Raw genomic sequence first — 27,550 nt, forward strand, 5'->3', positions numbered from 1 at the left:
GGATCGTTTCCTCCCTACTACTTTTAACTTGGAAGAATCCCCCCACCACCCCATCTCCTCCTATTCCTCCCTTTTCTAAGGGGGAGCTCTTGAGACCTACCTGATCTTGGATCCTCTTATATGCTTATTGACTGGGCGAGAGCCTTGGGCTCAAGTATTTCCGAGCTCAGGGTTCTCTCCCGGGCAGGGCCGAAGCAAGCTGAACTGCCGCTCTAGGCAAAGGACGGTCATGCCGCCCTCAATTCCAACCCTCTCTATTCTGCCACCTTAGACGCAGATATAACGGAGGGCGCGGGTGGTGAGGGTAGTGTCGGGGATGCCGCCCTCTCTATTCTATCGCCCTAGACGCAGATATGACTAAGGGCGCTGGTGGTGAGGGCATTGTCGCGGACGCCGCCCTCTCTATTCTATCACCCTAGATGCGGTTATAACTAAGGGCGCTGGTGGTGAGGGTAGTGTCGCGGATGCCGGCCTCTCTATTCTATCGCACTAGACGCGGATATAACTGAGGGCGCGAGTGGTGAAGGTAGTGTCGCGGACACCGCCCTCTCTATTAGTCGCGAATATAACTGAGGGCGTGGATAGTGAGGGTTGTGTCGCGGATGCCGCCCTCTCTATCCTGCCGCCCTAGACGCGAACTGAGGGTGCAGGTGATGAGGGCAGTGTCGCAGACACCGCCCTCTCCTAGTCACGGATATAACTGAGGGCGCAGGTGGTGAGGGTAGAGTCGGGGACGCCGCCCTCTCTATCCTGCCGCCCTAGACGCGAACTGAGGGTGCAGGTGATGAGGGTAGTGTTGCAGACACCGCCCTCTCCTAGTCACGGATATAACTTAGGGCGCAGGTGGTGAGGGTAGAGTCGGGGACACCGCCCTCTCTATTCTGCCGCCCTAGGCGGCCGCCTAGGTCACCTCTATGGACGCGCCGGCTCTGCTCCCGGGACAGCATGCCAAACCTGCTATAAACACCAAGCATATCGAAGTGGGAACTCTTGAAACAGAAATTGAAGTCATGTGAAGTATGCATATTTTAGTCGCATTATTGAAGTGCAGTACACACATTTAAACACCTTAATCAAACTATTATAACTATTATTAACTATTATAACTGCACAGCAGTTGTGAGGAGTTTGATGAAAAAAGATGAGAATGGCTTCCAGCTAGAGAGCACATTTTTGGTGTGACTGAGAAATGATTCATTCATTTATTTTATTTTCGGCTCAGTCCCTTTATTAATCTGAGGTTGTCAGAGCATAATGAACCGCCAACTTATCCAGCATATGTTTTACGCAGGGTTAGGTTCGAGGTTAGGTTCAATTCTCGGTTGTAGGTAATGGTTTTGGTACAGTTCAATGTATGATATAATGTAAACATTACCAAATGTTTGCATTCCAAAGCATAACCAATTGAATGCTTGACGTCAGACAGGTTTATTATTATGATAAACATAATTATTGGTCAAAGTTAGCGCCAATAGCCAAGTGATTAGAGCTAACACATAGCAATGAGGTGTTAACTGTGACGCGAGTTTGAATCTTGGCTCGAGATCCTTTGCCGATCCTTCCCCTCTTTCTGCTCCCTACACTTTCCTGTCTGTATTTTGCACTAGCCTGTCCATTAAAGGTGAAATTAATAATTATTCGTTATAACCATTGTGAAGCAGGACTTACTGTGCACATTGTAACTTTTATTTACCTAATCAGATGAGGCACATCTTAGATCTAGTGTTCTGGTTCATGGCCTCGGGTGCTGACTTACGGCTTACGACACTTTCCTTTTCACATGAAAATTGATTGGAGAAAGAAGTGGGCCCAGCAGTGAAAAAGAACCCCTGCTTTAAAGGAAAGAACAGTTAAGGTTGTGTGGTTATTTATGTCACCACATGTCATTCCAAATTCCCACATATTGTTATTTTGTTCTGCTATATTTTGGGACAGTCATTATACTGCTCTTACTCTGGATAGAAAGAGCTGTAAATAAACCATAAAAGTGGTTGAGAAGACTTTTGCACTTTATGTCCAAGTCCTCCATGTAGGCGGACGAGCAGAGAGAAAATGAATGTGAGCATCACTGAAATTCCTGTGTCTTTTCTGTGTCATGTACAATTCATTCAGGAGCATCTGGACTTATTTAACCGTTCAAGATGTTTAGATGTTCAGCTACTTACAGTGCTGCTGCTGCATGTGTATCTGAGCAGCTGTGACCCAAGACATCAAACATCAGTCGCAGTTTACACCATTAGGGAGGCAACTCCCTGTGTGACTGGCAGCTTTTATGGTCTTGTGGTGTGTTTATCTTGGTATTTTTCGGATGCTTCCCATCATACACACTGAACTGAGACACTTGAATAAGACCTGGAGCATCTCAAAGAACTACATAAACAAGCCCAGATTGTCCTGAATACATTTAGTAATGGCCTAGATCTCATACTAGTCAACATATTAAACATTTAATCATGTTCTATACTCATGAATATCCTGTTCAAAGTAATATCTTATCTTATATCAAACTAGAAAAGTAAAGTTCATAGATAAACTTTATAGTGTCTTGAGAAAAGGCCAGTCTGAAAGTTTGAAGTAGCTTTAAAGTTTAAATAATTGATCTAGTTCAAGAAGTTTAAAACAGTTATAACTACATATAGGTAAGCATGTTTCTAGAATGGATTAGCATGTTTCTTCCTAGGCGGGTAGTAAGGCGTTGCTAGGTGGTTCCTAGGGTTTTCCAGGAAGTTGTTAAGGTTTTCCTATGCTGTTGCTAGGTAATGTTCTGAGAAATTGCTAAGGCGCTGCTATGGTGTTTTATGTGGTTGCTAAGATGTTGCTTGGCAGTTGCTAAGGTGTTGCTCGGTGGTTCCTAGGATGTTCTGAGTGGTTGCTAAGACATTGCTAGGTGGTTGCTAAGGTGTTCTAGGTCATTGCAAAGGTATAGGGTGTTCTGAGTGGTTGCTAGACGATTGCTAAGGCGTTGCTAGGGGGTTCCTAAGGTGTTGCTAAGCAGTTGCTAAGGTGTTCTTAGTAATTGCTAGGCAGTTGCTAACATAAATTAGCATGGTTATAGTATGAATTAACATGTTGCTAGCATGTTTCTTGTATAAATTAGCATTTTATTAGCATGGTTCTAGTATTAATTAGCATGTTGCTAGCATGTTTTAGTATAAACTAGCAAGTTATTAGGATGAATTTAGCATGAGTTAGCATGTTGCTAATATGGATCAGTATGTTGTTAGTATGGATTGGTTTGTTACCAGTATGTCCAAGGTAAAGTCAATGGCAGTTTTTAATAATGGAAGTCTATGGGACAGTTGCTAGGGTGCCGTAAGTGGTTGCTAGGGTGTGGCTAGTAAGTTGAAAGGTCATCAGCGATTAGCGGATTAGGTTGGTGTGAGTTAAATGAGCCCAACCATAAGTCTATATGACAGTCTGGTGCAAAGTTATGAGGTCATGAAGTTTGGTTCAATGTTAAGTCAATGGGACTTTCCGGGACAGTTTTGGGAAAACTGTAAGTCGGATCAGTTGGAAAAGATAAAGAAACTCAATTCAGTGTAGTTTGGAGTAAGTTTGGTGGTTGTAGTGTGAATGGTCTAGGAGGAGATGCGTTCTTAAAATAGTCTAAGAAGAAGAAGACGGAAGAAAAGGAATAAGCTAATGTAGAATAATAGTATGTTGTCTTTCTCAAGCCACCATAATAAATAATTCACCTAAAAATTTAAATTTTGTCAGCAATTATTCATCGCCCACTTGTTCCAATCAAGTTTCTTTCTTCTGTTAAGCATGAATGAAAATTTGCTAAAGAATGTTGGAGAAAACAGCCATTGACTTCCATAGTATTTTTGTTCTTACTGTTCGAAATATCTTATTTTTTGCTTAACAGAAAGTTAAAGAAACTCATAAAAGTTTTCAAAAGTTTTTTTTAATGTAAACTGTCCTTTTAATATATATTCTTTAAATTAGGTTTGTCTCTGGTTTTCATATTGGCTATACAGGCTTAACTCAACTATTATCAGTACTAAAGTAATGATTTGTCTCTATAATAGTCTATTGACGGTCTGTCAAACAGTTTTAACTCTTCCCACAGCAGACTAGATACCCCAGAGAGACATTATAGCTGTATCACTCAATGAAATCCAGATGCGTGTCTGGCTCATAGCTCAATCATGCACGCAAGCACATTAATGCTAACATCCTGATAATATATTAAACCATGAGGAACCTCTGTATACAGTTCATTTGCAGCACGGCTCAGTTTATTTAACACAAGTAAAGGCTGTACATTAATGCAGATATCTGAAGCCTTTGTAAAACTTCCACCATTTAATCCTTGTTTATCAACCTTTCTGTTGGAGATTTAATGTTTTCCATTTGCTGTTAAGCCGCAATCTTGCATTGTTTTCACTACAACATTCATTAGGATATAATTAGAGTGGGCTGGATCTCATTTTACCTTGCTTTTTCATTAAACTCCTTACTGTTTGATTTTTATTTATTTATTTATCCTTTGAGACTCCTGCTACATTCCAGCAGTGTTTCTGGTCCTCATCCCACACTCCTGGTGGACACCAAGTTTCCAAACACAGCAGGACGAATTAAACGTTTGTGCACCACAGAGAGACAGATCACCTCAACAAATTACCTAATCAATTCTGCTACATTTAACGATCTTTTTAACACCATTTTTGCTATTGAAAAATGTAGCAATTATTTAGTAGCATTTTAATCTCACGAAAAACATATTAAAGGAATAGTTAGCTTTAAAAAAGGTTTAATTCAGGACCACCTCTTTTGTACTGTACGCACTTTGAAAAGTTGCCTCACAGAGCCAGACAAAACGTTTATGATTAAAAAATGTATCATTTCCTTTTATGCTACGTTCACACCAGACATGGAAGAGTGATTTATATGTTAAGTCAATGCAAAGGCGCGAATATACATCATGCGGTGCGCTATGCGTGAATGAGGTGCCGCATATTATGCGTCTTGCGCAAATGAAGTGGCGCGAGTTGAGCGTTCTTCGCGATTGACGCAAGTATTGCGTGTTTTGCGCGAATCACTCGAGTTCGAAAATCTGAACTTCAGTGGACATTTGCGCTGTGCTAACCAATCATTAGCTTGCTCTTGTGTAGGCAGAATTATGACTTAGCGCCTGTTGTTGGTGTTCCGGGGTAAATCCTCCTGCCGACACCGACAACAGTTCATCAAACTGGGCTCCGCTCAGTCAGAAGCACTGCTGAAAGCCTCCATCATCCAGGTATCGTTTCTTGAGGAGTTTATGAACTCACAGAGCTTGGTGCACCTCTTAATGGATCTAGTAGACGCAAACACGGCTCCAAATGAATCAATGCTGTTTTTCAGCCTTCATAAAGCACATTGACACAGCTATTCTCTCAATAAAATCCATATTAGCCAATTAGCAACGAAGCTAGAGTCATCGGGCAGATAGAGGCCCTGTTCATCATGCGAATCTGTGTCTGTTGTGAAGTTAATTTGATGCGCGAATGAAGCGAGTATACTCAAAATGTTCACGTGTTTATTTACGGTTGAATATCTCGATTAACCCGCAACTGCCACGTCTAGTGTGAACACAGCATTAAAGTGACTAATCATTTCGCTAAATAAGAGACATGTTAGGGATGTTAGAGCAAATCCAGAGTCGTAGTCAAATACTCAGGCGATAGGTCAGTACTGGCAGCAGACAACATAAACAAACAAGGTGAGGGTCAAAAACACAGCAAAGCAAGAAAAAGAAAACGCATTGTAATGTTCACAAAACCGTTTACAAGACTCAGCACTGAGGTATGTGTGTGTGTGCGCTGTATTTAAAGTCCATCTAATCAGTCTTTGAGCAGCTCACAGGTATGTGTGAGTGTAATTAATCGTAATCTGGAACAGGTGTGTGTGTGGTGCATGACTGAAACTTGTAGTCCATATACCAGCAGATTTGTAGTCCATTAGCAATCTGCACAGGCCTGGATGGCTGATGACCCTGACAAATATACAACTATTTATTTGTAGTTTATAGTATGAATTATTACTCAGAATCAGCCAGACAGTGAGCTAGACAACTTCCCTTTTAAAGCATATCATCTGCGTCAGTACAAACACAACACTCTGGGTCTCTGACCGAGCCTTGTTTTTTTCTTTTATTCTGTTGTTTGTTCTCTACACAAACATGTCAAACTTTATTACGAACATTTCCTTTGCCTAGTATCAGCTTTAAACTTTATTGTTGTGTCACTGCTTCATGTCATCATGTTAGCATGGTAATAAAACTCAGCATCTGTTCTCTCAGATCATGTTTTTTTGTGTGTGTGGTGAAGCTCTATGGAAGGCTGCACAGATATTATCTTCTGCATTCCTCTTCTTGGATTGCACTAAGGCGATGTGAGCATCACAAACAAACAGCAGGTTTCTGTTTTTAAGCGTTATTTTGAATCACTTATAAAGTGACTTTAAGTTAAGGACAATTTAAGTTAAGTCTGTTTGAGGGCAAATTAATTTGGAAAAGGCTGAGTGAGGATATACTGTTTTCAAACACTCCGACATCACTGCACAGAATTAAGCAGGGTTTTAAATGTGTTGTGCTGCTTTAGCACTGCTAAACACTAGTAATGGGAAGTTCGAATCATTTTACTGACTCTGAACTGAGTCTCGTTCAGGGAGATGAACAAATCTTTTTTTGATGCGTTTCATTCAATTTGCCAAAATATTAATAAAATGTTACGAGTTGCTTCCAAACTCATCTACAAGTAGCCCAAATGTTGATTGCAATACAAACACGTCATGACTAGAATGCTACAGTATAAGAAAGAGAAAATAATCATTCATTGTTTATCTGATCTTATAGCTAGGATTATGTCAGCTCACCTCTTCTGACAGGTCTTCAAATTCGAGTCGTTTGTTCATGTGACACTGACAGTCTCATTTAAGCTTAACCAATGCACACAGTCTGAGCCAAAAGGACCCATGATTAGTTCAGCATTCGAGTCTTTTGGTTTTGAAGTTGTTTGTTTATCTCGTGACAGCATGTAAAGAGACAACTCAAAACAGAAGACTCAAGAAATAAACGAATCAAATCTTTTTCCGGCTCCAACTGCATATAATTGGCTTCTGTCTTTTACCTGATAAACAAATGACTCAATCCCAATAGAAGACTTGAAAAATGAACTAATCTTCTACTCCAACTACACAAATGTGCGCAAGCGCGAATGAACGAATCACCCCCTGAGAGGACTCTTTAATCTAAAGTCACATTAATGATTTGTTCAAAATTAACAAGAGAGATGAACAGTTTCTTTAGTTTCTGCGGCACGTCACATTGCTTTATATTTGCCGTGGACAGACACACTTCATCAGCTGTGCTGCAATGCAGTTGTGCTTTTCAACTGGTGTGTGAAACCCACGAGTGATAGTACAGGTGCAGATACATCTGTACCAGCTCTGCTACTCCAAACTCCAGAGTATTCATGTTGCTCAACATCCTGGTGTTGTTGTGTTGGATATTTTTTTCCTGTTTAACTATAAACGCTTTTTGCGATGAGAGGCATCTTTTTTGAATGATTTACTATTGGCCGTGACGCCCGTGAGCGTTTTGCAAACGTTTTCACCAAATGCTATGCCTTACGTTTTTGCTGTTGCGCTCTGTGCGCCTGCAGTTTAAAAAAAGTCAACTCTAAGCTTTCATTGTCCAATCAAATTAAAGCAAAGGCGGGGTTTCTGTTGACTACTGGGACTTATAAAGATGGAGGAGAGACTAGTGGTCACTGTTTCGAGTTATCCGGAGCGGTATGATTTCCCAAATCATAATTATCACAATATTATTAAATATTACAATAATAACAATGGACCCTTTTCACAAGCCTGTTATGACATATTTAACAGTCATCAGCTTCTTAAATCCTTAAATGTTTTTGATATTTAAGACTTTTTAAAAAACATATGAACATTTATATGTCTATATGTACTGCATACATTATATCATCTTTGCTTCAAATTACAAAAAACGAATTACGGCTTGTGCGAGGTGTTTCTAATACAGCGTCTATTGGACAGGATAGTAAATTTGACATTATTCTCTCCTCTGGCTTACACTTTGTTTTCTTCCTTTTTCTGAATGTCTTTATAACATCATCGTGGTGTTTTTCTTTTATTATTTAAGGAAATAAGATAGTCCAACAAATACTTTTTTTACACTCACATTCACTGCGCTCTAATGATGTGAGATACCACTGGTTTCCTATCCGATCCGATACCAAGTAAAATTAAGGCGAGTATTGGAGATACTGATTTGATACTAATACTTTTGCCCGAAAATTACTGTTTGGGAAATTAAAGTAACAAGTAGTGTACCTAAAAGTGTCACTTCATACTGAATACGAGACATATTACAGGTTATTCTTGTTTATTGTTTAATGGCAACGCAGTGGCGCAGTTCATTTTTCATTTTTCTCCTAAAACGCTCTGTGGTTTTTAGGGGTGATGTTCTGGCATGCTGGGATTACCATCTCTGTCACTCATTGCTGGCTTTGAATGAGGTCATTAAGGCATGACTTCTGCGTCTGTCTCTCTCTCTCTCGCACAAATGCATTACAAATTTCCCTTGTGCATCTGGTCACAACAAAAAAAGACAGCAGAAGTCACATCACTGCAGCCTCTAATCTCTGTAAAACCTCATTAGCCATGCTAATCGCACATACAAACACTATTCATTATTTCCTTGACTGTTGTGCTTCATCTGGGAACTAAATGATTTTTTTTTTCTTGCTCAAATAATTGTTTCCATACTCATTCATGCCCTTTAGCAGCTGACTTTTGACTGGAAGTCTTTGAAAACATTTCATGACTAACAACAAGTAAATAGACTTCCCGAAAGAATGCCTTTAAGATCTCCTGCTGAAACTTTTAGGATTCTTATCAACATTGAAACAGTTTCATATGTTTGGTTTCATTTGAGGAGCTAGCATGGGTGGATTTAAAAGCCCAGGTAACGGTAAACAACACTATCTTACAGTACTTTTGTCTGTGTTATTTGTGCTTTAGCTTTATCCCCGGTCCCACTAATAATACTCTTTATGCTATCTCTCTCTATCAGACAGACACACTCACACACACATAGCAGTTGTTTGAAGGCACCAGACTGTCTGACTTATCTTAAGTCATTAGTGAGGTTAATCTTCCCAAGGCCCGCTTAATTGCTCCAGCTTTTAGCCTAAACACACACACAATTGAGAGTATCATAAATATAGAATGAAAAGTAGACCTCCATTAACTTGATCAACAATAGACTTTGCATACAATACATACAGCTGTTGCTTATTTGGAGCTTACATTGCATTGCATTCAAGTAATTACAGCTTGATTAATAAAGTAGCCTATTCTTTAGAGTATGAAAGTCTTGACATAAAAGTAGCCAAAAACATCTTTTAGAGTGGTTATTGTTTGTGGATTACTCACGAGTTTGAACACAAAGCCATTCAAAGCCATTCTGCTTTTCTTCTCTGGCCTGGTAAGTTTTGTAAATTGAATTGAAAGTGGTTAAATAAGATTTCACTCATTATGCAACAGCTCATAGATACTTATCTTCTCAACTTCAGAAACGCCTTTCCTTTCTTTGATTTATTTTCCGTTTCATTTTTTCCACATGATTTACAGGATGTTTCCTTTTATTTCCAATGAGTTTCTTTAGGGAATACATTACAATTGCTTTTGCCACAGCCATATTACCCTGCAGCCCAAGACTACTCACTGAAGATAAGCAGGGCTGAAGCCTGGTTTATACTTCTGCATCAAGTGACCGGCGTAACCCACGGCGCATGCAACGCGCGTAGCTGTGCATTTATACTTCTGCGCGCTGTCTCTGCTGGTCTGCATTAACACTTCAGAAACGCTAGTTGGCAGTGAGGTGTAAATGTTCCTCTGTGTCGAGTTTATTTGCTCGCTGATTTTGAGGCAGGAACCGGCGGACGTGCAACAACTCTAACTATGAGGTAAACACAAAACAAAAATTTCCATCCGGAGCTCCTTCACTGGACTCCACACTTGTAAACAATCACTCCATCAGGCTCGCACCATTCACGCGGCTCTCGGTCCCGCCCAGACTAGTCAGCGCTACCAAGCCGACCAATCACAGAGCTTGCGCTACACGTCGTTGCGACGTGTAGTTACATTTTTTGAGAGGTGCACGTCAGCAAGGCCGATGGCCTTGGCGAAGAGCTATACCTCAGCGTTGTAGCATACGCCGGCGTTTGACGCAGAAGTATAAATCAGCCTTGAGCCTGGTCAGTACCTGGATGGGAGACCACATGGGAAAGCTAGGTTGCTGTTGGAAGTGGTGTTAGTGAGGCCAACAGGGGGCGCTCAACCTGTGGTCTGTGTGAGTCCTAATACTCCAGTAAAAAGTGAAGATGTCAACATTCTGTAAGTAGGTGCCGTCTTTCGGATGAGACGTTAAACCGAGATCCCGACCCTTTGTGGTCATTAAAAATCCCATGGCACTTCTCGCAGAGAGAAGGGGTGTAACCCTGGTGTCATGGCCAAAGTCCCTCAATCTGCCATTACAATCATGTCCTCCCAATTTTTTTCAATAGCTGGTGTGTGATGAGCACACTGGCACCGTTGTCCTGTGGATGCTGCACACTGGTGGTGGTGTGGAGAGACCCCACTAATGATTATAAAGGGCTTTGGGTGTATGGCCATACACAATAAAATGCGCTATATAAATACACATTACATTACTTAAAAAAGTTTTCCCCCTTCTTTAAAATTGCTATGGGCATGTTTTTAAAACCTCAAGCTTTCATTTATAATATTTCAAATTATTTCACATAGCATCACCCTCATAAAGTTGAAGTCTGAATTATTAGCCATAATAGTTTATAAGAATTAATAATAGCCATAATTGAACATAATAGTTTTAATAACTCATTTCTAATAACTTATTTCTTTTATCTTTGCCATGATGACAGTACACTCTTAGAAATAAAGGTACACATGCCGTCACTGGGGTGGTACCTATACAAAAGGTACAAATATGTACTTAAAAGGTCCATATTAATACCTCAAGGGTGCATTTTAATACCTCAAGGGTACATATTAGTACCTAAGAAGTACAAAAGTGTTTCTCTTAAAATTTGTAGGTACTAATATATAATTTTGAGGTACCAATATGGACCCTTCAAGTATAAATGTGTACCTTTTGTAAAGGTACGACCCCAGTGACGGCTCGCGTACCTTTATTTCTGGGAGTGTACATAATATTTTACTAGATATTTTTTCAAGATACTACTATTCTGCTTAAAGTGACATTAAAGACCTTACTAGGTTAATTAAACAAGTTATGGTAAATGGTAATATGGTAATAATTAGGCAAGTCATTGTATAAAGGGTTTGTTCTGTAGACATTCAAAAAATATATATATACAGCTTAAGGAGGTTAATAATTTTGACCCTTTAAATGATTTAAAAAAAATTAAACACCGCTTTTATTCTAGCCAAAATATTACTGTCATGTTCAGCAGCGATCAAACCACCAGAGGTCGCTGGTAAACACTCACATCCACATGAACTACAAATCTGCTTCTAAATGGACTACATAACCAGTCATGCTCCACACACACAACCGGTTCCAAATCCTGACTGATTGCATACACACAGCTGATGCTGCTCATGTACTGATTACACACCCATATATACAGCTCACTGTGAAACCCTCAGAGCTGAGTCTTGTTATCTGTCACAGTGACATTACAACGCGTTTTCTTTGTCTGCCTTTGCCGTGTTTTGATCCTTGCCTTGCTGATTTATTTAATTCTGTTTGCTGCCTGCCTCTGACCATCTGCTGTTAATTTGACTTTGACTCTGGATTGCCCTCATACGTCTGGTTGCCCCTGTATTGACCACTGCTTGTCTGACGATTCTAATAAACCTGCATGTGGATCCAAACTTCTGTTGTTGGTGTCACTCCCCGTGGTTACAATTACAAATAAGACTTTCTCCAGAAGAAAAAAAATACTATATAGGAAATACTGTGAAAAATTCCTTGTTAAACATCATTTAGGAAATATTTAAACAAGAAGAATAAAATAAAAATCAAGGGAGGTCTAATAAGTTTTGACTTCAGCTGTATATTCATTCCTCTCGTTGTTGTTACACATCTAGCAGGTTTTTTTTCTAAACCCCTGGTGAGCAACCATGATCTGAGAGAGCCATTATCCTTCACATTACCTCCATCTATAATCTAACATGCTTGCCTCTAATTTTCAAGCAATCCTAAAGTCACAGGTTGTATTTTTTAGGTGTGTGGAACAACAGTGGCCCTCCAGGACTAGAGTTGCCCACCCCTGCTGTAGACAAAAACACAGCTTTTCCTCTCCTTCTGCTTCAGAGAGTGTTAAACACTCATTCATTGTGTCACGTCTGCATGACGTGCTTATCTGCTCCAGCATCAGAGGTTCACAAGGAGTCAAAGTGTAATGACTAACACTCATGCACCACATTCATCATGGCCAGTGTGTGTTTCTTATAGACCTAAAAGATGTTGAATTTGTAGATGTAGATATTATTCATGCTTTTAAATTGCATTATGGGACCTTGATCATTCTTCCAACAACTTTTAAGCTTAAAAAGTTTGAAAAAGGGCTTTCATTAACATTTTAAATAGTTAAAAGTGATGTATTGTATTGGTTGGTGTTGTATATTACAGTGCGAAAACACTGTAATAAACTGCCAGTATGTTTTCTGTTATTTTACAGACTTTTTTTATCTAGATATGATTTGTTAAACATTATATTATTTAAAACTCCTAAAATGATCACGAGCAAAAAATTTTAATTCTTTTACAGAACTTATTTAACACCAGATGATCATTGTTCCTAATGTTTCTCAATGTAGTTTAAGGTGCAAATCCAATGTTGGTACTGTGATGCATGTATTCTGGGACTGTGACATGATTAAGACATACTGAAAAGAAATCAACAAATTAGTTCAAAAGATTATTGGTAAACCTTTTGCCCCATCTCCAGTGATTTATCTTCTGATTTGTAAAACTGCTCTGTGAAGTTTATTTATAAACTAATTTTAAGAGGATCACGTGCTTATGATTGCTTGCAGCTGGTCTTGCATTATCCAATTCATGATTTACCAATCAGACGATTCCTAAGCCACTAGAAACACCCTATTCACCTTATTCTCCGCCGACGAGCGGGCGCTGCCATTTGAATCTTTTTGGCTTGAGACTTCCGGTCTCATTCACTTCCATTCATTTTTTGTCGTTAAAAACTGCTCATTACGCTGCTTGATGTTGCAATTTGATATTTTCTTATTTTATTATTCTACTTGGTCTATATAGTCATGCAAACATTTGTTTGTAGTGCAAGTAGTTTGACCGTTTTCTGCTGTTTATTATTCCTTGTCATTTCTCCCATAGGCGACTGAATCGGAAGTTCTAAGACAATCGCGAAAACAGGCGCACTTCCGCATTTTAGAATAAGGTCAATAAGCTCCATATCACAGCCATCTTTGTTTTAAAGAATCCCCCCTTCCACCCCTACTCCTCCTCCTTTCCTAAATTGGTGGCACGGTGGCTTAGTGATTAGCACTGTTGCCTCACAGCAAGAACGTCACTGGTTCTAGTCCTTACCAAGCCAGCCTACGTTTCTAAATGAAGTTTACACGTTCTTATTTGGGTTTCCCACAGGTTCCCCGGTTTTCTCCCACAGTCCAAAAACATGCAACTTAAGTTAATTGACTAATCCAAATTGACACTATAGACCTGCACCTAGTAAGTAGTTATGTCTTAAGAGCCATCACTATGTGTACATTAGCTACTACAGCAGGGGAGTTCTCCAGATCTACCTGAGCTCAAAGTCCCCTCTCGCCTTGCAAATGGGAGCGAGCCCCGGGCTCGAGGATCTCATGAGCTCAGGGCTCTCTCCCTGCATGCCAAACAAGCTTGATAATTAATCATCAGCTAAGTGTGAACTCTTAAAACCTTAGTCATGGACTAGAATCTGTGTTACACATGTAGCAAGAACACGTATTCTTCTGCTGTGATCCTCTCCTAATATTCCTTCTGTCAATATGTAAATAAATCAGATTGGCATTTTCTTACCCATAGAAAAACTGATTTATGACTTATGATCAGTTCTGGAATATCTGGAATGCTCTATGGGTTTTTGGAGAATGTATCTTGAAAGACCTTTCACAAAAGAGTTTATTACTTAATTACTAGCTGATGGATTGTATAATAGATGGCTATATTGTTTGTGTATGATGACATGAGACACCTATACCACTGTTCTATCACTGTAAATCTTTAAATAAAAGTAAAAAAAACTCCTAAAATGTCAATATAAGTCACTTTGTTAAACTAGAGTTGAATTTTCAACAGCAAAAGTCAACAGAGCAGAGATTCAGGTCCCATAATACAATTCACTACCGTAAATAAATGACAAACGCTTTTGTGATTCACAAAATGCGGAAACTGCTAATTAACAGATTTTTTTTTTCAGTATGCCTTAAATGACAAGGTTATATTGCTGAGTTGAGTAAATCTTTTAAACAAAAATACTCGCACACTTACCAGATGGACATGCATGTTGGGACTTGAATCCGTCACTCTAAGAGTAGACAAGATGTGCAGATTTGTAGAAAACTTGCAGTATCCTTCATTCTCTGTGCAGTTTGTTGCACAATTTAACATCCAGCTATTTCTGTCTCTTTCCCCATTTTATTTCGACAAAAAAACACACTCAAAAAATGGTGTTTGCTGTTTTTTTTGGGACAACTTCATTGTTTTATGTTCAATCCACTTAAATTTGTCAAATCTAATGAGTGAACATAATTCCTTCATGTTGTCTCAACACAAATGGATTGTGTGGAACCCAGCATTTTTACAGTGTTTATATATAGAGTGCAGTATTGTTGTTGTTTTCTTAGCAGCTTTACTCAATATTCTTAAGAAAATAATGCAAAATTACAATTTAATGGCTGGTAATAAATATTTATGGTTGCTAAATGTTCATCCTCCATTGGCAGGTGTGGAAAAATGTTAACATTGGACTCTTGAGTGCGTGTTTAGATGTATATCCATCTGTGTGTCTTTACCCCTCCCCCTCACATCAATTTTCATACCTCTATTCCCTGTAGACGCCCAGTCACTTTTCAACAACTCCCTCTCTTAAAGCTTTCAGCTGGGATCACCAAACTTCCATGTCATTCCAAACTAGCCTGAATGAGCTGGAGGATTTCTCCCTTTTTCTCTTTACATTTGCCTACAACCTCAATTCAACCAAAATTACGTCTATAACCTTTAGTAACTTTCTAGAACACATTAGCACCTATAACACTATATTAAACACATACATAGCACCTATTTATTTACCACCCCGAACACTCCATAAACCACCTTGAAACTCCTTAGAGACCACTCAACACACCCTTGCAAAAAAAAACAAAAACTAGCAATTACTTTAAAACAATTCCCTAGCACAGTCTGGCATACCATAGCAACCACCTGGATTCTTTTTAGCAATAGTTCAAAACAGGGGTGTGTTTCTGAAAACCATCGTTAGCCAACTTAGGTCGCAAGTTCTGTCATTACAAACAGTTTGTTGATTTGGCGTTTCCCAACGAACATTCGCAGACTGCAACGCAAACTTGTACCATTGCAACTACAACCCTAGAGCTGTAGTTAGAAACAGAGCTCCTGGCTGTGTTCTATTGCCAGTTATTCCCCTATGCCCTATTTCTTTAGAAGAGTCCAACATTTAAACTTGGAATGATTAAAAAAAACATTAAAGTCATCTGTCTTAGATGTAATGTGCTTTCAAAGTATTTTTACAGTTCAGTTAAACAAATCTTCATATTGACAATTGTGTTCCCTTCGTAGTGCACTTTGAAAAATATGCATGTCATTTTTAACACAGCCGTGGCTCATGACTAGGGCCAGACAGAATCTGCAAATATTTTTTGCTATTTCTCCATAAAGTTTAGTAGAAAATCTGTGGATTTATGCGGATATTATTTTGGGTGTATCATAACTAAAATCTGAATATTGAAATGAAAAAGAATAGCTTAATTGTATTTAATGTTTACAATAAAAATTCATTTAGATCCACTTATTTAGTGAACAAAGCAAGTCTCTCATATAATAAAACTACTAAAAGAGAGAAAATATCACTTTACAAACTGTATTGTAAATAAATCAAATGAACATTTTCATATTAGTCAATATTATTACTGAAATTAATTTAAACACTGAATAAATATAAATTAACAAAAGAAAAAAAAAAAATAGACTCAATGATGGGCTAAAAACCTGCGGAGTTCTGTGTGCGCAGATTCCGTGTGGGCCTACTCATGAGGAAAGCTATAGGTGATCTATTATTTAAAAGCAGAATTAAGGCTATTTTACGTCTCCAAAGCTTCTGAAAACAAATAAATATAATGGTTTTAATTTATAGTAGGTTGTTTAATAAGAAATTTATCTGTACTGTTTATGACATGGGCCTGTTAGTTAGAACATTTCTGACTTTTCAAAAAATAAACTAAATAAATTAACAGTATCTTACATAGTAATAATAATTATTATTATTGTTATTATTAAGTAGGATTTTTTTTCTTAATAAATAGCCTACTGTAAATTAGGCCTACAACTATTAGCGACTTATATGATTTTTATATATGAGATTAGAATACGTGTTAGCTCAGTGATTTTTAATGGAATATTGTCAATAATATTTGTTAAGGAAACACATTTAGGTCCTATATGTGTCGTTTACATATTTCAAATTAATGCATGTTTTTAACAAAACTAATATTTGATTTTTTTTAAATGCGTGTGCGTGTAAAGTAATAATTTATGGGAGTTTTCTCTAAAGAAGTAGTTAGTCCACCCCATTTAGAGCATCATTATGGGCATTTAATGTTATAACTAACGTGTTTCAGATGATGGATCTGCGACAGAGAAACTAGGGGTTTTGGGAAACACTCGACACTACATCGTTCTTTTCACAAACGATGCATGATCGTACTATGATAGTTCAGCCACAAGTTATGTTGTTGTTTAGTATAGCAACCCCCCACAACTTAACAACAACTTTAGCAATTATCCAGGACTACCTAGCAACCACCAAACACACTCTAGTAACCACCCAGCACAACCTTTATACATCTTGTAACTAACAGTAACAACCTAACCGCAGCTGGCAACCCTTGATAACCTTTGTGCCAACAATCTTTTTTCTGCTGTTGGTCTTATATCGTGAACACTACTTGACCCATGTTAAATATGTTTTTTTTTTCTCACTATCAGTGACTATCGCTCAGCTTTTCAGTTCAGTTACGTTCTCTATTCTTGTGTTTTTTCTTCAGGGTCAAATGAGTGCTTTTAGTTCAGAGTCATTTCAGGAGGGATTAAATTACTCTGGAAACTTTTTTTGGTGTCCCGTTCGCTGCATCGACCCTACCTAGACTGAAGTGATTGTTTCAACCCTGTATGGACCCCTAGCTTGACCTCTTCTTAAAACAACAAACACTGGGATCTGAACACACACACACACACACACACACACACACACACACACACACACACACACACACACAYATATATATATATATATATATATATATATATATATATATATATATACATACAGAGCCTTAGAGAATGGTTTATGTTGCTTTTGGCATGGTCATATGCTCAGTATCATCTCATTTCCTGTTTAGAAAGTAAGTTATGGACTGAGCGTGTCCGTGAAAAAGAGGAAAGTGGAGGCTGCTTTACAAGGCCTGAAAGCAAGGACCTAAAATTAACACTCCCCAAGTGCCATATGAAAATAACAATGAGTATTAGTGAGTTTATGAATGTGGAATGGTGAGTTATTCAAAGAATGCAATATAGTTTTGTGCTATATATTGTACTATATAATGCAATATAGTTTTGTGCTTAACAAAAAAAAAAAATGATAATATATAATTTATATTTATATGTGTGTGTGGGGGGCGAAGCAGTGGCGCAGGGGGTAGCACGTTTGCCTCACAGCAAGAAGGTCGCTGGGTCGCTGTGCTCTAATAATGCAATATGGCATATTACATATAATGATGTAATATGTCTCGTATTCATACTGAATACGAGACATATTACAGGTTATTCTTGTTTAATGGCAACGCAGCGGCTCAGTAGGTAGTGCTGTCGCCTTACAGCAAGAAGGTCGCTGGTTCGAGCCTCGGCTCAGTTGGCGTTTCTGTTTGGAGTTTGCATGTTCTCCCTGTGTTCACGTGGGTTTCCTCCGTGTGCTCCGGTTTCCTTCTGCAGTCCAAAGACATGCGGTACAGGTGAATTGTGGTACAGGCTAAACTGTCCGTAGTGTATGAGTGTGTGTGTGAATGTTTCCCAGAGATGGGTTGCGGCTGGAAAGGCATCCGCTGTGTAAAAACTTGCTGGATAAGTTGGCGGTTCATTCCGCTGTGGCGACCCCGGATTAATAAAGGGACTAAGCTGAAAAGAAAATTAATGAATGATGAATGTGTGTATGTGTGTGTGATTTGATCATGTGACTTTTTTTCTCATCTCTTTTTTTCGCAGTGTTTTCAGTGTCTCAGGTTTGGTTTGCTTACAAAAATGCTTTTGAAAATTCAACAAAGGGCAAACATTTTTCCATATTTGTATGGAGATATGTTTATATATGTGGTGGCAGCAAACATGAAGGGTTTAGAATACAAATAGAAGTTTCTTTATGATCTTTCTGCTTAAATAAAAACTCATTATACTTTTGAATGATTGTTATTTTTATTATTTATTATTATTATTATTATTAAACACTACAGTATTACAATGAAATAATCGTTTTTGTTGCATCTTTATCATTTTAATGAATTATTAAATGTGTAAAAATAGATGCGTTTGCCTATTTTTTCTGCCTGTTATTTATTTATTTTTATGTTTTACTGAAATAATGTACATATAGTGTGCCGACATATAGCACTGAGGTGCTCACGGTGACCCGAGTTCGAGTCCCTGCTCGAGGTCCTTTGCTGATCCTTCCCCCCTCTTTCTGCTCCTTATGTTTTCCTGTCTCATCTCTACTGTCCTGTATAATAAAGGTGAAAAACCCCAAAATATATACTAAAAAATGGAACATATGGCCAATAAATTTCCCCCACTATTAACAAGCTTGGCTAAATGTTTTAGGCTATGTCAGCAGAAGTTATTGTTTTGATTGGAAGCAACAAAAATAACCCATAAGTTCCCATTAATACCAAAATAACTAATCTCAAATAGCCATTTCATGTAAAAAGATTGTATAAATTTCAATTTTCCATCATCTCTTTTATTCATTTTCCTTCCACTTAGTCCCTTATTTATCAGGGGTTGCCACAGCGGAATGAACTGCCAACTATTCTGGCACATGTTTTACACAGCTGATGCCCCTCCAGTCACAACCCAGTACTGGGAAACACCCATACACATTTACACACGCACTCCTACATCACGGCCAATTTATTCAATTCACCTGTACCGCATGTCTTTGGACTGTGGGGGAAACCGAAGCACAAAAGGAAACCCACACCACATGGGGAGAACATGCAAACTCCACACACAGAAATGCCAACTGGCCTAGCCAGGACTCGATCCAGCAACCTTCTTGCTGTGAGGCCATCGTGCCGCCCCTTCCCATCATTTCTTTAAACACTAATGCGCAGAAATCTAATAAACCCAAAATGTGATGAAATAAACCCCTCTTCTTTCACTATAGGCCCAGCATAAAGATTCATACGTGTGTGAACGATACGGAAAATACAACCTGAGTGACCCGTTCCTGGCCCTGCAGAGAGACAGCGAGACCCTCCAGAGCTCCAGCCAGACCAGAGAAGACAGAGCGAGTTCATCTCAGAGACGGGATGGGGTTTGTGGGGCCAAGGCTCGTTCAGATCCTTTAGCGGTGCTGAAGCTGGTGGTGGGACACTGCAGGCGGATGCAGGAGAAGATGTTGAAACAGCTGGCGGCTGCAGAGAACAGACACAGAAGGGTGAGTTTATACTCCACTTACACTGAGATTAAATGCATCACGATAATAAACATGGATTGTTATCATAAACACTTCAAAATATGTGAATAATTATTTAGCATTTAAACTTTTAGAGGGTCTATATATTCAGATTGCAGAATTTGATGCTTAATACATTAACCTGGCTTACGACATTGAAAGTAATCTACGTAAAGGCTAGGGCTGCACGATATTGGAAAAATCTGACATTGCAATATTTTGTTCTGCTGTGATATGATATCAACTGGGATGATCAAGACTTTTTTCTATGCAATGTATCCGATTAAATTTGAATAAATTATGAGTATATAAAGCAAAAATAAAAATGAATGAAACTGTGCTTTATGGTTTTTTGGGGAGTGTATCATATTCAAGTGCAAAATTATTATTATATTTTTATAAATAATAAACATGTTCATCATTGTATAAATAAAAATAATAATAATTATTATTATATTAGTATAAGTAATAAACATGGTCATCATCGTATAAATAATAATAATAATTTTATTAGTATAAATAATAAACATGGTCATCATTGTATAAATAATAATAATTATTATTATATTAGTATTAATAATAAACATGGTCATCATCGCATAAATAATAATAATAGTTATTGTTATTATATTAGTATAAATAATAAACATGGTCATCATCGCATAAATAATAATAATAGTTATTGTTATTATATTAGTATAAATAATAAACATGGTCATCATCGTATAAATAATAATAATAGTTATTGTTATTATATTAGTATTAATAATAAACATGGTCATCATCGTATAAATAATAATAATAGTTATTGTTATTATATTAGTATAAATAATAAACATGGTCATCATCGTATAAATAATAATAATAGTTATTGTTATTATATTAGTATAAATAATAAACATGGTCATCATCGATAAATAAAGGTTCATTCAAATATTTTAGATAATAAGTTAACAATAAATCATGAATAACATTATGGATATATAATGTTTTGCATGAATAAGATTTTAAAAAATGTAAATACTTTCACTCGAAGAATCATCGACGAGCAAATCATTATGAACACTGTTGTGTTATAAATGGGATTGTTTATGTTTTTAATGTAAGAAGTTCATTTTAAAATGTAAAACAATATATATGATTATTAATACAATTAAATTGTTTTTTTATATAAATAAATAAGGAAACTACCATGGGAGCTTTAATCTAATAGTTAGGTTTATTTACCTTCAGCCCACCACACTTAATAAAGTTTGGCCCTTCATAATAAAAGTTTGCACCTGATGAAAGCATGATGTTGAATTAATTTCTTAGTTAATGCATGATGACACATTAAAATCTAAAATCGTAATCGCTTTATTAAATGTTAATAACCAATTCAGTTCAGTTTTTTAGCACATCTACGATATTGCTATTTCACTCTGTTGATTTTAATCCAATGACTAGTAAGACTATACTGTAGTGTGACCTGTTTTATTTTATAATCCCTTTGCAGTTTAAATTTAAACTTTGAAACATGTATATGTAATAAAGCAACACACTAAGCTTTATTGTGATTATACCTGTTAAAGTAATCTTTTTAGTCAACATTGTGCTAATACCATATATAGTGATAAAAGCTTCAGTGAATAATCATAAGAACATTTGATATCAGCAGAAGCCTGGTTTACACTGTATAAAAGCCACTGTCTTCAATACTCATAATGCTCATTTCAATTGGATTTAGCGGAGTGTGTATCAGGTTAAGAAGAGATTGGATTGGTTTATCATCAGCTCATCTCTCTGTCATTCTGTCGCCCCTGTGTGGTGCTTTCAGGTCATCGCTGATCTGGAGGAGGAGAAGAGGAAGCACGCTGAAGATACAGCAGAAGGAGATGACGTCACTTACATTCTGGAGAAGGAGCGAGAGCGCCTCCTGCAGCAGGTGCACAGGATTACTGTCATCTTGATTTGAGTTACTGCTAGGGTGCAGGCTTTAATCCTAATCTAGCCGAGTGTTTTTGTTTTGTTAAAATATACATATATTATTAGTACTTATAAGGGTTGTCGCTTATACAGTATCTACCGCCTTGATGACAGGCAAATAGTTTAGTTTAGTTGAAAACTCATGATATAAGGATCATGCCCAACATATGTAGCTATTTTCTATTTATATCTCCTTTGAAATATGGTATCACAAAAATATGGACTTTCCTCTATGACTCCCATTCAGTTTAGTACTTCCTGCCCTCCATCTGAATTTCGCGCATTACCACAACCACATGATTCAAAACAACCTATAAGTTGACAATTTTTACTCCATTTTTTCTAACAAATATAGCCTTGTTGAGCAGAGAGACTTTTCGAAATCATTATAAACCGACCCCAAACTTTTGACTTGAGTGTTTCTGTTTTCTTGTAAATGTATAAATCTGTCAATGTATTTCCAACTAATTTGTGTATTTTTTATCTTTATATACACTTGTTTAGTTAGAGTTTGAAAAGTCGAAGACGTCCCGAATGGAGCGTGAGAACAAGCGGCTGCACGATCAGCTGAATGAGCAGCAAGTCCAGCAAAAACAGCTCATGACGGCACTGAGTCGGGAGTGCAAACGCTCCGGCACCCGTGCTTACGAGGAGTCCCAGCGTGCTGCCGAACTCAGCCAGCGACTCGAGCGCGAGCGAGCTGCCAATCAGACTCTGAGGGCGGAGCTTGAAGAGGAAAAGAAGAGGGCTATGCAGATGGAGGCGAGACGAGAAGAGCTGCTGGCAGAGTTCGACACTGAAAGAGAACAGCTCGGGCTGAGATTACGAAAAGAGGAAGCACGCTGTAACGCACTACAAGAAGAATTAGAGACGTTAGGGAAAGAGACAACAGATTCAGTCAATGGCCACCACATTTCTATGGTGGAAGATGCTGAGAAGCCGAGTTTGTTAAGCAATGGGACCACTTCACAAGCCTCTCAATCCCCAGACATACAAGCTGCCTATCAGGCCGGCATCCACCAGCGCTTCCATGCAGCCCGTCACAAGTTTCAAGGCACCAGTGATCAAGATCCAAACCCTGTTTCTTCTACTATAAACTGTCCACATGACATTTCGCCTTGTCCAACTTCACCAGATATCATTTCTTCAAAACAAGCCCCCCGTGGCACCATGCTCAGTCGCTTTAGCACTCCTCAAAGTCCCAGCAAATCAACATCTTCAAACAGTTCTCCTTTCGGCACTGATTATCGTGCTGTGGTCCAGTCTGGGATGTTGTCTCCAACTATCAGGTCTCCGACTATACCCAGAGCGGACAGAGGGATCCCGCCTCCAATCCCACCCAAAAAACCAGGCCTGGCCGAAACGCCGCCTTCTCCTGCCACCCTGCGAGCTGCTCACTTTGCTCATATGACTGTCGGTTGCGGACGCAACAGCAGCTCGGAGAACAGCAAAGAACCAGATCTGATGCTGTCATCTAGCAGCTAGCAAGCGCAAATCAACAACTCGATCCTGTCAAACACTGCTGATTTTTTAAGGGACTTTTCCAGGTTTTGAACAAATATTTGGTAACACTTTACTATCCTAATTAACTACTAGTTAGCTGTTTATTAATAGTTAGTAGGGTAGAAGTTGGGAATGGGTTTTGGGTAGGATTGAGGATGTAGAATACAATCATACTTTATAACTGCTAATGACAGTTCATATCTTAACAATAGGCAGGTGATAAGCCAGTAGTTAATAGCATGTATTATGACCTAAACTAAAATGCTACCAAATATTTTAGAACCATACGTTTAAGTAACTCTGTACTTTTATTATATTTCGATTAAGGCATGTTGATTATATGCATAATTACATTATGTGTTCAGTCAATTATTATGAGAATAATCAGCATTTTATCTCTGACAATCACCAGCTCCTGTAGATAGTTTTATATATTGTTTTTCTGCTAGATATTTATACATCTTTACACTACAAATAAAACATTTGGGTTCACTAAGTTTAGTTTTTAAGAAAATCCTTTATAATGCTGCAAAATTGATTTCTATTTCAATTAAAAGTAAATAATTCTGAAAAGTGTTACAGTTTCCAAGCAGCGCACCCGTTTTCAACATAAATAATAATATAATCAAATAACTTTTGAGCACCTAGTTGGCATATTATAATGATATCTGAGGGATTATTTTTCACTGAATATATATATATATAAAACTGAACTGAATATATATATTATATTTATATTTATACATGCACAGTTGAAGTCAGAATTATTAGCCCCATTTATTAATTTTTTCCCGATTTCTGTTTAGCGGAGAGATTTTTTTAACACATTTCTAAACATAATAGTTTTAATAATTAATTTCTAATAACTGATTTATTTTATCTTTGCCATGAAGACAGTACATAATATTTGACTAGATATTTTTCAAGACACTTCTATACAGCTTAAAGTGACATTTAAAGGCTTAACTAGGTTAATTAATTTAACTAGGCAGGTTAGGGTTATTAGGCAAGTTATTGTATAATCATGGTTTGTTGGGAAAAAATATAGCTTAAAGGGGCTAATCATTTTGTCCCTAAAATGCTTTTAAAAAAAATTGAAACTGCTTTTATTCTGGCCAAAAGAAAAAAAAAAGACTTTCTTCAGAATAAAAAATATTATCAGACATACTGTGAAAATTTCCTTGCTCTGTTAAACATCATTTGGGAAATATTTAAAGAAGAAAAAAAAAATCATAGGGGGGCTAATAATTTAGACTTCAACTGTGTGTGTGTGTGTGTGTGTGTGTGTGTGTGTGTGTGTGTGTGTGTGTGTGTGTGTGTGTGTGTGTGTGTGTATATATATATATATATATATATATATATATCTATATATATATATATATATGTGTGTGTGTGTGTGTGTGTGTGTGTGTGTGTGTGTGTGTGTGTGTGTGTGTGTGTGTGTGTGTGTATATATGAGAAATGATGCTGAAAATTCAGCTTTGATGATAGTAATAAATGTGTCCCAGGACCACAAAACCAATCAAAAGTGCCAGGTTTTGGAAAATGAGATGTATTCATTTTCTCTATTGATTTCTTATCGTTACGCCATCCATTGATACACTGTAGTGATACACTGTAAAAAAAAATCCTGGTTGTCTTAAATTTTTTAAATGAATCAAATTACAGTTCATTGAACTTATACAGTATTATGTTAAACTGACTTAAAACTAACTTGTGAAATTAAGTTAGAACATGACATTAACATATTAGCTTCATATAATTGTTTACAGGGTAGATGCATTGTTATGATATGTTGATATTTAGCTGAGATAACATCTATTTAAAAATCTGGAATCTGAGGGTTCTAAATACTAAGAAAATCAAAATTAATTAAAATCACTCACTAATCAAAAAATGGGTTTTGATATATTTACAGTAGGACATAATATCTTCATGTAACATGATATTTACTTAATATTGTAGATTTTTGGAATAAAAGAAAATTTGATAATTTTGACCATTACAATGTATTTTTGACTATTGGTTTTGTTGTCGACAATCACAAATTACATTTTAAAATAATTTAAAATGTAAAGAAATCGTTTAGAATTGTATAATATTAATGAACGAAGCCTTAGAAATGTTCAGAAATGATTAAACAATGCAATTGTGCACATCATTTTATATCTGAAAACTGTATCCATCACCATCATCTAGTTGATACACTGAACTATATTAAACATACAGCATGTGCAAACAGTCTCTTACTTTTTCCAATTGTTTTTTTATATCTCAAGCTAACGGATATTTAGCCTGACTATTCCCATCTTTGCTCAGCAGTTTGTATCACTTTATAATGTTCTACCATGTTTATCTTGTACTTTTGTATCCTTTTTGTGATCTGATATGATTGATATTTTTATAACCGTTATCATTTTTAGACTCTTTGTTACTCTTGTAGATGGGCTTAAAACAAATTATCTTAGATTTATATATTTATATGTATCTGTACTGCCTAAAGCCAGCCAGCAGGAGGCACTGGGTGGTCAAGATACACTATCACCCATCCTCGGCTATATTTGGAAAATAATACTAGCTTACTGCGCAGTATACTACACTATATACTCCCTTATATTTTTTTTAAAACATAGTATGAGAAATAAAGTTATTTTGAGATTTAATCCAATTCTGTGTATGAGTGTGTTATTTAGAGTCTGCCTGTAATAATAACAATAGAATTGCATATATAGTGTTCATTTAAAGGCTAAAGAACAAAGAACAGTGGTGACAGGGGGCTTTCAAAATAATGTGTATTTATTTTAGTATAAAACTGACTATTATATGGAGCGAAATGGTGACTCAGTGGTTAGCACTGTCGCCTTACAGCAAGAAGGTCGCTGGTTTCAGTCCAGGCTGGGTCAGTTTGCATTTCTGTGTGGAGTTTTCATGTTCTCACCGTGTTGGCGTGGGTTTCTCCGACAAATACAAGTGCTATAGGTGAATTGAATAAACTGAACTGGTTGTAGTGTATGTGTGTAAAAGAGTGTGTATGGATGTTTTTCAGCACAGGGATGCAGCTGGAAGGGCATCTGCTTTGTAAAACATATGCTGGATAAGTTGGCAGTTCATTAGACTAGCAACCCCTGATGAATTAAAGGACTACGCCGAAGGAAAATGCAGGGAAACCGGAGCATTTTTATAAATGCAGTTCAGATTAAGTATACTGTTTCATGTCTACATATCCAGTTGAAGGCAAAATTAATCACTTTTATTTCCATAATTATTTTCACTTTCAGTTTGTACACATTGAAATGCAACATTTTACAAACATTTTTACAACAATATCCTTGTTGCATTTACAAATTAAATATGAGTACACACACATATATATATATATATATATATATATATATATATATATATATATATATATATATATTTTTTTTTTTTTTTTACTAAAGAACAAACAAACAAAACTAAAATAAACAAAATAAAAGTATAACTGCTCCTCTTTTTGTCGTTAATGGTAATCTATTCAAACATGACAATTATAATCATACTGAGTACTAGGTACAGCAAATATACATTGAAGAATGTATCAATATAGAACTATAAGACTGGAACTGCATTGTCCACCAAAAATTATTCAACTTCTTTCTCTGTTAATTTCACTTCTTTGATATAACTAATGAAAGGACTCCATATGTTTTCAAATACATGCTGTTTAGCTTTTAGTATACAAGTAATTTTTTTTAATGGCAAGCCTGACATTTGTCTTACCCATTGGTTAATTAATCACTTTTTTATTTTATTTCTCTTATATAACACATTTTTAAAACATAATAGCTTTAAAAACTCATTTCTAACAATAAGTTTCTTTTGCCATGGCAGTACATAATATTTTACTAGTTAGTTTGCAACATACTTTAGTATTCAGCAGAAAGTGGAAGACTTAAAGACTTATAGGTTAATTAAACAAGGTAGGTTATTTAGCCAGGTCATTGGACAAGAGTGGTTTGTTTTATAGCCAATCAAAAATATCTTAAGGAGTGTAATGCTGATGT

General features: G+C 37.0%; 1 protein-coding gene and 1 long non-coding RNA gene across 2 annotated transcripts in view; one reads left to right on the forward strand and one right to left on the reverse strand.

Moving 5' to 3' along the window:
- Positions 1-24,386, forward strand: part of cttnbp2nla (CTTNBP2 N-terminal like a) — a 36,339-nt gene extending 11,953 nt beyond the window's left edge. The window contains exons 3-5 of the mRNA XM_003198835.6: positions 19,746-20,018; positions 21,853-21,960; positions 22,506-24,386. Of these exons, the coding sequence (XP_003198883.2) occupies positions 19,746-20,018; positions 21,853-21,960; positions 22,506-23,486 (1,362 nt within the window). The 3' untranslated portion in view covers positions 23,487-24,386. The remainder of the gene's footprint in view (positions 1-19,745; positions 20,019-21,852; positions 21,961-22,505) is intronic.
- LOC141386357 (uncharacterized) overlaps positions 18,844-27,550 on the reverse strand; it is a 48,813-nt gene continuing 40,106 nt past the window's right edge. Inside the window, exon 3 of the long non-coding RNA XR_012408209.1 lies at positions 18,844-19,995. This is a non-coding gene — a long non-coding RNA (uncharacterized lncRNA). The remainder of the gene's footprint in view (positions 19,996-27,550) is intronic.

Source organism: Danio rerio, chromosome 6 (genome assembly GCF_049306965.1).
Source record: "Danio rerio strain Tuebingen ecotype United States chromosome 6, GRCz12tu, whole genome shotgun sequence".
Classification (NCBI taxonomy): Eukaryota; Metazoa; Chordata; class Actinopteri; order Cypriniformes; family Danionidae; genus Danio; species Danio rerio.